General features: G+C 39.8%; 1 protein-coding gene across 7 annotated transcripts in view; it reads left to right on the plus strand.

Annotated features, from left to right (window-relative positions):
* The window catches only part of dlg5a (discs, large homolog 5a (Drosophila)), a 235166-nt gene that overhangs the window by 207774 nt on the left and 11991 nt on the right, over positions 1-15401 (plus strand). For 4 of the 7 annotated variants that reach the window (XM_063070424.1, XM_063070426.1, XM_063070428.1 and 1 more), the window contains 5 exons: positions 190-373; positions 4536-4684; positions 5139-5309; positions 7503-7699; positions 9112-9255. In XM_063070424.1, coding sequence (XP_062926494.1) covers positions 190-373; positions 4536-4684; positions 5139-5309; positions 7503-7699; positions 9112-9255 — 845 coding nt within the window. Of the gene's footprint in view, positions 1-189; positions 374-4535; positions 4685-5138; positions 5310-7502; positions 7718-9111; positions 9256-15401 lie in introns of all 7 variants that reach the window. The other 3 variants (XM_063070421.1, XM_063070425.1, XM_063070423.1) reach the window with 1 other exon arrangement.

A 15401-nucleotide genomic window follows, 5' to 3' on the forward strand; every position in this document is an offset into this window, starting at 1 on the left:
TAAATAATTCATAAGAGAATCTCTTATGATACTGGGCAAAAATCTTAGAATAACTTAAGGACTTTGATAAGAATGTAAATTGATGAATAGGTATGGAATATAGGGAATTTTAAGTTGGAAGCATGATCTTAATTTCTTGTGTATTTATCAATAGTTACCCATCAATGTTTCTTATTTTTAATGCAACAGGAAGTCTGTTGATTCAACCAATCAAACTTTTGAGCCAAGATTTCTATTCCTGAAGAAGACACAGATAGACCTGGGGATCCAAATTTGTGGAGGGAATTTGAATGGAGTGTTTGTGGCAAAGGTAGAAGATGACAGTCCAGCTAAAGGCCCTGATGGACTGGTTCCTGGAGATAAATTACTCGAGGTAAGACCAGATTTTCAGTGCATCATTGATGCATTGAAGCCCTGTGTTTTTCAGAATTTTGTAATTACCCACAATGTTTGTAGGAAATTGTAATCATTATCAGCAGCAATAAAGATTTCTGCGTGGAATACAAAACAAGTTTAAAATTTTAACAAGTTTCACAGGGAATGAAGAGTGAGCCTTTCTTCAGACCTCTGTTTGCCAGTGCATCACTGAGAGATATAGGAGTGAATCTGCACGCCAATATCGGCCCCAGTTCATACTGGTTAATTAGGCACAGATCTGAAATTAGAACATACATAGAATACTACAGCACAGTACAGGTGCTTTGGCCTACGCTATTGTGTCAACTTATTAACCTAATCCTTCCCTCTTTACATAGCCCTCCATTTTTCTTCATCCATGTGCCTATCTAAGAGTTTCTTAAATCCATAATGTATCTGCCTCTACCATCACCCTGGCACTCATCACTCCCTATGTAAACAACTTCGTTTTGACATCCCCTCCCCCATACTTCTCTCCAATCACCTTAAAATTATACCTCTTATAATCTTGTACACTTCTATGGAGTCACCTCTTATCTTCCTTCATTCCAAATATAAAGCCTTAGCTCACTAAATCTACCCTTATAACACATGCTCTCTATTCCAGCCAGCATCCTGGTAATTCTCCTCTGCACCTTTAAAGCTTTTTACATTCTTCCTATAATGAGGCAATCAGAAATGAACACAATATACCCAAATGTGGTCTAATCAGGGTTTTATAGCTCTGCAACATTGCCATAGATGCTGCCAGACCTGTTGAGTTCCTCTAGCATTTTGCATGTTTTACTCTGGATTGAACTGTATCCCTCTACTAATGAAGGCTAACACCTTCCAGCCTTCTGTCTTCATGGCTTATTTGTACATTCACTTAGTCAACTCTGATTACAAGCCCTTGCTGTAATCATTTACATCAGTTTGCTCACTATGTCAGCAAATGCTCAGTTACTCAAACTGTTGGTTCTAAATCAGATGGTTGCGAGTTGAAGTTTCACTCCAAAAATCTGAGATTGTACTGAGAGTCCAGTGAAGAATTGTTGGCTGTGTGCACCTGTTAAGATGGCATCAAAGTTTTTTTTAAAACATATTTTTTATGATCACAAGACCCTATTGGAGATTAAGAAATTAAAATACTTCAGTTCTACCCCATCAGCGAGTTGCTTGTTGTCAGAGAAACTGAAGGAGCTGGACTTGGTGTGGATCATGCTGCTGCCTGCGTCAGAGAGGCATCAGAGGAGTTGGTGCGTGAAGACAGTGTGCAGTCTAACAGCGAGTAATTGTCTTAGCTGCTTTCCTTGTGATTGCAAAGATCTTGTTGGACATTCTTCATGTGGAATGCTGTGTGACCTTGTTCGTAGCAAGGACTAGGCTTTTTAAGCCATGGTGTTGTCTGTTTACAGCCACCCAAGGCAGAGGCGGCAGAGTTGGTGCGCTCCACTGGAGCGCGGGGTGGGCGGTGTGGAGTAGTGCTGCCGCCCTGTGTTCACTCAATAGAATTGTGTTCGATTGCAGACTGCTGCAACATGCATAGACTAGGTGTATATTTTTTTGTGTGTGACTGTATCTTAATATCATATGTGCTTGCTATCTTTATGTGCTATATGTGCCTTGTGCTGTGTCGATTAACTGTTGGTACTGTGTTTCGCACCGTGGCACAGGAGTAACGCTGTTTCGTTTGGCTGTATTTATGGGTATTCATGTATAGTTAATGATAATTAAACTTGAACTTTCAGATTAATCATTAAATTGAGATGACAGCTAAGTAAAAGGCGTGCCATATTATTGCCAAGTAAATTGAGGGTGTTCCTCTTCATGTCTTGGATGTAACAGCACCAAAAAGATTAGCTTTACTTGTCACATATACATCGAACCACAGTGAAATGTATTGTTTGCATCAAATCAGTGAGGATTGTGCTGGAGGCAGCCCATAAGTGTTGCCACACCACGCATGCCCCAACATAGCATGCCCATAACTTATTAACCTAACTGTATGTCCTTGGAGGAAACCGGAGCACTTGGAGGAATTGGGAGAACATACAAACTCCTTACAGACTGCGGCAAGAATCAACCCGATTGATAATTGCTGGTGCTGTAATGTGGTTGCACTAACCACTATGCTAGCATGTTACCCAGTAAAGTAGATTATCATCATTAACACTTCACAGTAAACTTGCTGCTTTGCGATAATCTCTGCACTTCAAAATCATATGACTAGAAAATGATCTGAAAGTGGACAAGCCATTCCTGTGGTAATTAAACCAGAGGTTGACAGAGTTGTCATATCCTAAGCATTCTTTCTGTCTGCAAAATTTACATATAATGACTCTTCTGGTTAACTGCATAAACATTCTTTGGTAGTTAATTTGTAAATAGAGACACATTTTCTCCTGCATTAGGTTCGGTTGTGTCACAAATATTTCACTGATTATTTAATTCTATGAAAAGTTACTAAGATGAAGCAGCTGAGCATGTATGCACTTGAAACCTTTCCGTTGTTCCTGATCATCACCCCTTTCTGTTTGTCTCTGGTGGTGTGTTGAGAATATTTTTTTTCAGCTGAACTAATGTGGCACTGCAAAAGGGAGAAAGAAAAGTTTGTTTTTCACACACTCTCTGAAACATGTTTCTGACATGTCAGACATCATTGAGCTCATTATTGTAGGCCATGTTAGAAACCGCAATAGTCTTTCTCTAGTGATTTGTTTTCCTGTATACTTCCACCTGAATTTAAAGTAGTATCAGTTCTAAAAGTATGGTTAAGTAGGTGTGAAAGTGTGATTCTACTGAAGTTAGAGTTTGGAGTTCAATTCTGGCATCTTCTGTAAGGAGTATGTCCCCCGCCCCCCCCCCCCCGTGGAATGGGTGGGTTTTCCCTTGGTGCTCTCGTTTCCTCCCACAGTCCGAAGACCTACTGCCTAGGTTAATTGGTCATTGTAAATTGTCCCATGATTAAGCTAGGGTTAATCGGGGGTTGCAGAGGCAGTATAGCTCGCAAGGTGAGAAGGTCCTAGTCTGCTCTGTATCTCTAAATTTAAAAAAATAATAATTTTTCTTTTTGGTTCAAATGTTACAGATGGAAGGCAGTTGCTTATCTTATTTGTCAAAGAGTAAAACATTGAAACTGGGCAACAATAGTATTGAAGTGGCACAAAAATTTCCTCCTCTTTGTATTAAACCTTCAGTACATTTCAGCAATGTTAGTACCACTGGGTTAAGGATCAACTTTTTTCACCACGTACAATTCAGTGGCCACTTTATTAGGTACAGGAGTGAAACTCAGTGTAGTCTTTTGCTGCTGTAGCCCATCCACTTCGAAGTGCGACCTGTTGTGTATTTAGAGATGTTCTTCAGCACACCACTGTTGTAGGGTGTGGTCACTTGAGTTAATTTCACCTTCCAGTCAGGCCATTCTCCTCTGACCTCTGTCACTAATAAGGCCACAGAAAAGTGACTCACTGGATTTTTTTTTTATTTCAGCATTCATTGTAAATTCTAGAGACTGTTGTCCCTGTGAATCCCAGGAGATCAACAGTTTCTGAGATACTCAAACCACCCTGTCTGGCACCAACAATCATTCTGTAGTCAAAGTCACTTAGATCACGTTTCTTCCCCATTTGGTGTGGCCTGAACGACAACTGAACCTCTGAACCTTTTGGCCATGCCTCCATGCTTTCAGGCATTGAGTTGTTGCCCCATGGTTGGCTGATTAGGTGTTAGTATTAACCAGCAGATGTATCTAATAAAGTGGTCACTTAGTGTCTATTTACATGGAATTCGCTAAGGTTTGTTGGTGTGACATGCAACAAAAAAACAAGATTCAACAATTAGAAGAATGAAGAATTATTTTAAAAAACTTAGAAGTTAAAGTATGATATGGAATAAAATGTGCATAAATACTATCCTGCATAAACAGCATTCTAAAAAGTGGTTTAAAGTGATTACAGTGCGGTGACTGAGGTAAAATATAGAGGCGTCTATTGTACTGCCTGCTGCTAGAGAGGAGTGGCAAACAGAACAAAATGTGGTATTCCTCTGAAAATGTTATTACAGTCCTGTATACTGATGTGGTTGAAGCAAATTTTACTTTGTGGTTTTATTAGTTGCCCTTTTCCTTATTACAGTACAACGGCATTGATTTACGGAATGTAACAGCCGAGCAGGCCTATGTGGAAATGCTGAAACCCACAGAGTCGATCTCTGTGAAGGCCCAGTATAAGATAGAGGAATTCAACAAGATAAGAGATGAAGCTGGAGATGGATTCTATATCAGGTATCATTTATAGTTGTTGAGTGAACTTCTTTCACTGATCAGTGTCAGGAAAAATTCTGTATAATGTGGGAACAATGAACAAAATGCAGCACCTCAATAAAAATAAATTATTAGGGTTCTGCTATAGTAATATGAACAGTAATTGATAGCAGACAATCAGAAATATTATACATTATATTACTTGTTTTTTTTCTCAATAATTACAAGTAGGTAATTTTTTTTTACAGAGTACAATATTTAATGTAATCTTTTTAATGTTGAAAAGATTGAGTTTATATTTTTAGGTAATTGGCTTCATCCAAATCTATGGTAGTTTTTTTTGTAAAAGATGTTATTGGCACAGATTCAATATTCAGTTTTGCTATTTTTACATTATTATTTAACTTCATCTAGACACAGCGATTTGTTTTATAAAAACACTAATTGATTTGTACTCCTCTGCCTTGTCTCCCAGAGCACTTTATGATCGAGTTGCAGAAGTAGAACATGATCTGAGTTTTAAAAAGGATGATATTCTTTACGTTGATGACACTCTGCCACAAGGAAATTTTGGTTACTGGATGGCATGGCAATTGGATGAAAATGCTCAAAAACTTGAAAGAGGACATATCCCCAGCAAATACATGTAAGTAACCAACGATAAAATGGTAGTCTGGATAAATGTATTTACCTGAAAAGTACACTAAATTTGGAGAATGAGAAATAAGAATGAGAAAGTTACAGATCTCTTTAAACTAAGCATTGCACATGAGTAACTTTTGCTTTTAAGAAGTCAGAGCATTGTAAGTTTGTTCTACTCCAGATCTGAGCATGTAAGTACTCTAAGTAAATAATTGTTTCTCAAAATTTGGCTAGGCTTAATTCAAGCGTATTTTTCTAAGGAAGGGGTTATGAAGGAAAGGTTATGTTCCTTTTCCAAAGCAGTATGATTTGAGGCTAGAAAAAGTAGCACCAATAGGCAGGTAGCAGCAACATTCAGATTAAGTTGTGGATTGTATTTCAAAGCATTGTCCTAAGTCATCCTTAAATATTAGACAACATAGCAAAAGGTATGCTTAAAAATTGAGCTGAAGATGGTCTTTAATATCATTGTTGCAAAAGAATGTACCATTATTACTGTAAACATTTGATATCAAAACTTTTAATTGAATTGACTTTATTTCTTGCATCCTTCACATACATGAAGAGTAGAAATCTTTACATTACATCTCCATCTAAATATGCAATGTGCAATCATAGTAATTTATAATAAATAGAACTGTCAATGTAACATAAAAATACACTCAAATTAGCGTGAGTTAATCAGTCTGATGGCCTGGCGGAGCCCGTTGGCCTTGGCTTTTATGCTGTGGTACTGTTTCCCAGATGGTAGCAGCTAGAATAGGCCGTGGTTGGGGTGACTTGGGTCCTCAATGATCCTTCGGGCCCTTTTTACACACCTGCCTTTGTAAATGTCCTGAATCATGGGAAGTTCACAGCTATAGATGTGCTGGGTTGTCCACACCACTCTCTGCAGAATCCTGTGATTAAGGGAGGTACAGTTCCCATACCAGGCAGTCAGTCAGTCAGGCCAGATGCAGCCAGTCAGGATGCTCTCAATTGTGGACCTGTAAAAAGTTCTTAGGATTTGTGGGCCCATACCAAACTTCCTCAACCGTCTGAGGTGAAAGAGGCGCTGTTGTGCCTTCTTCACCACACAACTAGTATGTACAAACCACGTGAGGTCCTCGGTGATGTGGATGCCGAGGAACGAAGCTGTTTACCCCAGATCCATTGATGTCAATAGGGGTTAGCCCGTCTCCATTCCTCCTGTAATCCACAACTAGTTCCTTTGTTTTTGTGACTTTGAGGGAGAGGTTGTTTTCTTGACACCACTGTGTCAGAGAGATGACTTCTTCCCTGTAGGCCACCTCGTTATTGTTTGAGATAAGGCCAATCAATGTAGTGTCGTCAGCAAATTTATTTAGCAAATTAGAGCTGTGAGTGGCGACACAGTCATGGGTAAACAGGGAGTAAAGGAGGGGTCTCAGTACACAGCCCTGAGGGGCTCCTGTGTTAAGAGTCAGAGGGGTGGAGGTGAGGGAGCCAGTATATATATTTGTGCTGATTATAACGATTAAAAGGAAATTAGGCCATCTCACTTTCATACTTCCAAAAATTTTCTGCTTGCATTATCAATAGAGCAACATCTGAGTGTTAACTCCAATACTTGAGTATGTTCCCTACGCTGAGGCATTAATGCATACCGTGATCATCTACACAGTCAGAGCTGCCATTTCTTACCTAAGGTTTTGGCAGCATTGAATTGTCAATACTCATTTCTTTGGGACCTACAATATCTGCTTAATTTGAGCCTGTCTTCGAGCTGCAACTTGCTGGGCAATTGCTGGCTCCAGTGTCTGGATGATGTATATAGTCACCTTCCTGTCAGCTTGAACCAGTCTGGCCATTCTCCTCTGTCCTCCCTCATTAACATTTTGCCCACAGAACTACTGCTCACTGGATGATTTTTTTTTGTTTTTCGCACTGTTGTCTATAAATTGTTCTACGTGAAAAACCCAGGAGATCATCAGTTTCTGAGATAATCAAACCACCTTGTCTGGCAGCCACAATCATTCCATGATCAAAGCCACTTAGATCACGCTTCTTCCCCATTCTGATGTTTAGTCTGACGAACAATTGAAACTCTTCACCTGCACACTTTTCTATATTGAGTTGTTAAAACACATGATTGTCTGATTAGATATGTGCATTATGATCAAGTGTAAAGGTCATTTCTTTAAATAGGACAAACTACAAATTTTATATTTTCTTCCAGGATGGACCAGGAGTTCTGTAGAAGACATAGTATGTCCGAGGTCAAAGATGAAAATGGGTCTGTTAAGACTCTATCAGCAGCAGCGAGAAGATCATTCTTTCGGAGAAAGCAAAAACATAAACGGAATAATTCAAAAGATGGAAAGGAGATGTTGGCCCTTGATGCCATAAGCACTGATTCTATACCTTTGTTAGAAGGTATTTTGTTCAACTACAGTAAGAAATCTTACTTCATTAATAAAGCCAAGGAACATGAAATAGATAGAATGAAAAGATGTAGCTGGTCTTGAGAAGTCCAGCTTCCAAGTTGTTTGGTTGTCTGGATAATGTGGAGTGTGATAAAACCTGGTTAAATTTACTATCCACGTTAATTTTAGGACAGTGGTTTCAAAGGAGTCAACAAATGCTTTTGTTGGAGTAGTGACACAAAAAGAGGTAGGATAGGAAGTTGTGAAGAGAACAGAAGGATTTAGAGAGATTTAGATAGGATATTTATTTATATTAAGATAAAGCAAGTAAAGATAGGTACACTCAAGGATAAGGGAGGAGAATTTGTGCTTGGAGTCAGAGCAAGTAGCTGAGCCACTAAAAGCGCAAGGCAGAGTGAGGCATGCTAATATGCTGGGACATTTTGAGATTAAGGAGAAGATATTGCTGGGTCTTCATAAATGGACGAATCCCCAGGGCCTGATGGCCTATATCCCAGAATACTGAAAAGAAGCAAGTGAGAAGGTTCCTGGGGCTTTGGCAAAGATCTTTCTGTACCCACTACCAACAGACAAGTTCCTGGAGGACTGGAGGGTAGCACATGTTTGAGCCTTTGTTCAAGAAAGGAAATATGGATAATTCAGGTAATTATAAGTCTGAGGCTCATGTTAGTGGTAAGGAAGCTATTGGAGAGGATAGTAAGGGATAGGATTTACGCACATTTGGAAAGACATAGCCGGCTTGCTTAGGGATAGTCAGCATGGCTTTATGCAGGGTAGGAGATGTCCTAAAAACTTAATTGAGTTTTTTGCGGAGGTGACAAAGGAGCTTGTTGAGGATAGGGAGTGAACAAGTATCTACATTGAATTTCTATTTATAAGTGAAGAGGCAAAGATCTGGCAATTGGAATTTAATGTGGAAAAATGTCAAATTTGCCATTTGGCAGAGAAAAATACGATGCTTATTATCTAAACTATGAGAGATTACAGAACTGTAGAGTGCATAGGAATCTGAGTATCGTGGAGCAAGATTTACAGAAGGTTAGTATGCAAGCCGTACACATAATAAAAGCTAACAATATTATTAAACGGCAAAGTATGGAAGTTATGTTTCAGTTAAACAAGGTATTGATTAGGACCACAGAGGGAGTATTGTGCACAGTGTTGGTCTCCATGTTTACATCAATATATTAATGTATTGGAAGCAATTCAGACAGGGTTGGTAGACTGCTATCTGGAATGAGCAGATTATTTTATGATGCAAATTTGGACAATCTGTGTTAGTACCTGCTGGAGTTTAGAAGAGTAAGAGGAAACTTGGATTGAAATATCCATTTAGGATTTGTCCGTCAGCCTTTGTGTTTAGATGTAATGTGGATGTCATTTTTCATTTTTCTTTGCTAGATTCTGGAAGTTTTGCATATCAGAGAGTGCAGAAAATCGAATGCACTGTCCCAAGACCTGTGCTTATCCTGGGACCATTACTGGATGCTGTGAAGGATATGCTTGTCAAAGAATCTCCTGGAAAATTCTGCAGATGTCCATTAGGTAGGTTTAAATGAATTGTTTGTAATATTAAGATTTATAGTTGTACTTATTTTGGAGGTATATTGAAATTTGATTCTTAGTACAGTGGATTCTGGTTAATTGAGACACATCACGGCCAGTACATTTTGGTGATGTACCAAATCTCCTCAGATAAATGAAGTTTCACGGAAATAGTTAAACAGGTATAAAAAAGACAAACTACCAACTGAGTAACAAGTTATGTATTTAAGTGAAATACAGAACAAATTAGAACACTATCAATAGTACTATGCAACTGTATTGGTTCCTAATAGTTATTGATGGAGGAATTCATCCAGTGTTACACCACGTTCTTTTGATTGACTGTAAATGAACAAGATCAGTGCAGATACCTAGTGTAGATAATGGACTGCCTTCATACAATGCTTTCAATGATTGCATCTTCGAAATCTTCATTTTCATTGTACCATTCAAGATGGTTGACAATACCTTCAAATTCTTCATAGTTCCTTACTTGTTGAGGTGGGGAAATCACTTCATTTTCACTCATGGCCATTTCTGACATCACCAAACCTGAATGCTTGAAAACGCAGTCAGCAAAATAGTTCTGAATAACAAGACCTTATGGCCCCGTACTGCTCAATTACACACATTAACCAACCAATTAACCTACTAATCTGTATCACTTCTGAATGTGGGAGGAAACCCCTGAGATCATGTGGAGAACATACAAACTCCTTGCAGACAGCGACAGAATTGAACCTGGGTTGCTGGTACTGTAATAACATTACGCTAACTGCTACAGTACCATGCTGTCCTATATTACAACTGTTTGGTTAATAGAAATTAGCCTTTACATAATTCACAAATCACTATCAAAAATTTGAGATGTGGAATAAAATTAGCTCTAACAGAATTTATGTGGGGAAAGAAATAAACACGTTCTGTTTTCCCTGTCTCACAGGCAGGATGTTACAGATGACAACCTGACATTACAGGAAAATCTAAAATGGGCTGATTTCTCGGGATGCAGCTCCACTGACACCCCCGCCCCAAAACCACCCTCCATAATCAGAAGGCTGCCTGTTTTATTTAGTGGGAAGAGTGATAAGAGTTAAAGGGAGATTAGTAGAGTAGCTAAAAATACTGAACAATTTTTGTCATCAATTTAATCATCAATCATACTATATATAATATTGCTAAATGATCTGAACGTGATTGTTTATACCCATAGTATCATTTAGCCTGTATTTTACAATTCTTTTCTGAGACAAATTAACAAAGTCAGGCCAGTTAGGCAGAAGTGTGGTCACAGATGAGTTACATTGAAAATGACTAGGCAGCTGGAAGTTAGGAGGTAGTTAAGATTTGCTATTGTCAACTGTGAGATTAGGTTGCACCCTTCGATACACTCCTTGCAATCTATCGCTGTTTTCATTTTTTTAAATTTTAAGACTATAAGACATAGGAGCAGAATTAAGCTATGTGGCCCATCATGGCTGATTTATTTTCCCCCTCAACTTCATTCTCCTGCCTTCTCCCCATAACCTTTGACACCCTTACTAATCAAGAACATATCAACCTCTGCTTTAAAGACACCTGATGACTTGGCTTCCACAGCCATCTGTGGTTATTAGTTCTACTGATTTACTATTCTCTGGCTAAAAAAATTCCTTCTCATGTCCATTCTAATGGGACAGACAGTACTTCTATTCTGGGACTCTGCCCTCTGGTCCTAGACTCCCCCACTATAGGAAACATCCTCTCTTTTGTATGAAATTCAACATGCTTCTCATGAAGACTGTCGATGTATTTTGTGTCCTTCAAGCCTATGATATAGAAATAGGACAAAACAATTCTTCTTTTCAAGCATTGTTTACCATTCAGAGTGATCACACTGATCCTCTCCCTCAAAGTGATCTTTCTATTCTATATTCATATACTTTGATCAATATTCTCCCTGCATGTATTCAAAGCTGACCATCTACAGAGAATTTAAAACCCTTTACTGAATGGAGCTTGGCCTTTAAATGAAGAAATTTCTAACTGATCCATTCCTTACTTTGAAACTGCGATTTCTAGCTCTGGATTATCCTGCTAGTCAATCCACCTAGGAAATTTGCTTTAATGTAGATCAACCATGTTTCTAATAAATTTACGAGAGTATAGGTCTACTCAGTGCAATTATTCCACAAAGGTCAGGTTTCCTTATTCCTAGTATCAGACTGCTGTGTCTTTGTATTCTCCGTAAGGTAAGTATATCTTTCCTTAAGTAAAAAAGCCCAAAGTATACAAAGGTACTCTGGATGTGATTTTATTATAGTCCTGTATAAATGCAAAATGACTTCCTTTTTCTTGTACGTCCGTGCCTTTGTAATAAACACCAGCAGACCACTTATTTTCCTATTTGCTTGCAGTGCTTGCATGTTAAGAGCTTTTGTCCACATGGTAGCCCAGAAATAATTTCAATTTGCTGTTTTTTTTTAAATGTTTATGTCTTGTTTCTATCACTGTCCATTATGATTAGTCTGGAATCTAATTACTTCATTAAGATAGTGCAGGCAATCTTCAGATAAATCTATAGTCCCATACTTAAAAGCAGCAAATACACACAAAATCACCAACATTTGAATGAGAGTAGCATTTTAGATGTAACACTAATTATATAGCAGTATAACACTCATAAAATGTTGATGTACTCAGCAGTCAGGCAGCATTGAATTGAATTGACGTTATTTCTTACATCCATCACATACATGAGGCGTAAAAATCTTTGTTACATTTCCATCTATATGTGCAATCATAGTAGTTTATAATAAATAGAACAGTCAATGTAATATAGAGTACACTCAAATCAGCGTGAGTTCATTAGTCTGATGGCCTGATGGAAGAAGCTATCCGGAGCCTGTTGGTCCTGGCTTTTATGCTGCGGTACTGCTTCCCAGAAGGTAGCAGCTGGAATGGATTGTGGTTGGGATGACTTGGGTCCCCAATGATCCTACAGGCCCTATTTACACACCTGTCCTTGTAAATGTCCTGAATCATGGGAAGTTCACAACTCCAGATGCACTGGGCTGTCTGCACCACTCTCTGCAGATTCCTGCAATTAAGGGAGGTACAGTTCCCATACCAGGCAGTAATGCAGCCAGTCAGGATGCTCGCAATTGTGCCCCTGTAGAAAGTTCATAGGATTTGGGGGCCAAAATCAAACTTCCTCAACCGTCTGAGGTGAAAGAGGCACTGTTGTGCCTTTTTCACCACACAGCTGGTATGTACAGACCGTGTGAGATCCTCAGTGATGTGGATGCCAAGGAACTTGAAGCTGTTAACCCTCTCAACCCCAGGTCCATTGATGTCAATAGGGGTTAGCCCATCTCCATTCCTCTTGTAATCCACAACCGGCTCCTTTGTTTTTGTGACATTGAGGGAGAGGTTGTTTTCTTGACACCACTGTATCAGAGAGATGACTTCTTCCCTGTAGGCCACCTCGTTATTGTTTGAGATAAGGCCAATCAATGTAGTGTCGTCGGCAAATTTAATTAGCAGATTGACACTGTGGGTGGCGATACAGTCATGGATAAACAGGGAGTAAAGAAGGGGACTCAGTACGTAGCCCGGAGGGGCTCCTGTATTGAGCATGTGTGGAAAAGAATAAAAAGTTGATGTTTTGGGCCAAGCCCCTTTGTCAGAACTGGAATGGAAGGGGGAAGAAGCCAGAATAAGCATATATTAACAGTAAGAATGGTTATTTAATTAGATTAGAAACTTCAAATGTTATTATGAGAGTTGTTATCAATAAAAATAAAATCATTTATGGTCATCTGGGATGGAGGGCATGTTATAAGTGAACAAGACCAATAATCACTTCTGTTTAGGAGAACGAGGGGTTATCTCATTGAAATATGGAGAATTTTTAAGGAGTGTTGGAGAATGGATGCAGAGTTGATGTATCTAGAAACAGGAGTCATCTTCTCAAATTAATGATCTGTGCTAATGAATGTAGGACAGTGTTAAGGAAGCATATTCCTTATCCTGAGAGAATTACTATCTGAAAGGACCAGAGACTTGAGTTTCTCAGTGTGTTCAACATTGATTTTTAGGTTTTTAAGGGAATCATGGGATGGGAGTTGGTGATGAAGTCAAAGATCATATTTAATCACAGAGCATGATAAGGTCTGTTGGGTAATTTCTCTCCTCTCTTCATCCTTCTGCCTTCTTCCAATCTGTATTCTGGTTATCCACTCATTCCTTTTCCTCTCCTCACCTGGCCATCACCTCTCTCTGGTTCCCCTCCTCCTCCCCTTTATTTCATGGTCCACTGACCACTCCTCCTTCTGACCTTTACGTGTGCTTGCAACACTTTGTGTTCGACAGAGTGATGAGCAGCACTGGGCTCCACAGGGGACTGTCTTGTCTCCCTTTCTGTTCACCATTTACACCTCGGACTTCAACTACTGCACAGAGTCTTATCATCTTCAGAAGTTTTCAGATGACTCTGCCATAGTTGGATGCATCAGCAAGGGGGATGAGGCTGAGTACAGGGCTACGGTAGGAAACTTTGTCACATGGTGTGAGCAGAATTATCTGCAGCTTAATGTGAAAAAGACTAAGGAGCTGGTGGTAGACCTGAGGAGAGCTAAGGTACCGGTGACCCCTGTTTCCATCCAGGGGGTCAGTGTGGACATGGTGGAGGATTACAGATACCTGGGGATACGAATTGACAATAAACTGGACTGGTCAAAGAACACTGAGGCTGTCTACAAGAGGGGTCAGAGCCATCTCTATTTCCTGAGGAGACTGAGGTCCTTTAACATCTGCCGGACGATGCTGAGGATGTTCTACGAGTCTGTGGTGGCCAGTGCTATCATGTTTGCTGTTGTGTGCTGGGGCAGCAGGCTGAGGGTAATAGACAACAACAGAATCAACAAACTCATTCGTAAGGCCAGTGATGTTGTGGGGATGGAACTGGACTCTCTCACGGTGCTGTCTGAAAAGAGGATGCTGTCTAAGTTGCATGCCATCTTGGTCAATGTCTCCTATCCACTACATAATGTACTGGGTGGGCACAGGAGTACATTCAGCCAGAGACTCATTCCACTGAGATGCGACACAGAGCGTCATAGGAAGTCATTCCTGCCTGTGGCCATCAAACTTTACAACTCCTCCCTTGGAGGGTCAGACACCCTGAGCCAATAGGCTGGTCCTGGACTTATTTCATAATTTACTGGCATAACTTACATATTACTATTTAACTATTTATGGTTCTATTACTATTTATTATTTATGGTGCAACTGTAACGAAAACCAATTTCCCCCGGGATCAATAAAGTGTGACCATGACTATGACTATCTCTTCTATCTATCCCCTCCCCAGCTCTTCATCCTCCCTCCCCCAGCCACCCACGTACCTACCCACTTTCTCCCCCACCTATCATCTGCTAGCTTGTACCTCTTACCCTTCTCCCACGTTATTCTGATTTCCACCCCCTTCCTTTCCAGTTCTGATGAAGTGTCTTGGTACAAAACCTTGACTGTTTATTCCTCTCCATAGATGGGTGCTTGACTTGCTGAGTTCCTTCAGCATCTTATGCATGTTTCTCCTGGATAAGGTCCTGATTTCTTCCATCAGCTTATGTTCTCTCAGGTCCTGGAGATGGTAACTGCCTCTCTGACTGGGAATGTTTGTCTGTACCACATGACTAACCTTTAACATTTCTACATCTGCCAGAGATGGATACCATTAAAGTTGTCCATCGTACACGAATAAATAATTTTCAAAAGGTTTTTCCAAGATGGTAGGGCCCCATAGTTAGTAACATAATAGAGACCTATGATGCTCCCAGAAGGTTAGAGTCATAGAGAAGTACAGTACAGAAACAGGCCCTTTGGCCTAACAGGTCCATGCCAAAACCATTTAAACCGCCTACACCTAACAATCTCCACCAGGACCATAGCCTTCCATGTACCTACTCAAACTTCTCTTAAACGCTGAAATCGAGCTCACATGTACCACTTTTGTTGGTAGCTCATTCCACACTTTCACGACCCTGAGTGATGAAGTTTCCCCTCATTCTCCTTAAACTTCTCACCTTTCACCCTTAACCAATGACCTCTGGTTTTAGTCTCACCTAACTCTAGTGGAAAAAGCCTGCTTGCTTTTACCCTAT

This window comes from Mobula hypostoma, chromosome 18 (assembly GCF_963921235.1).
Source record: "Mobula hypostoma chromosome 18, sMobHyp1.1, whole genome shotgun sequence".
In the NCBI taxonomy this organism is placed as follows: Eukaryota; Metazoa; Chordata; class Chondrichthyes; order Myliobatiformes; family Myliobatidae; genus Mobula; species Mobula hypostoma.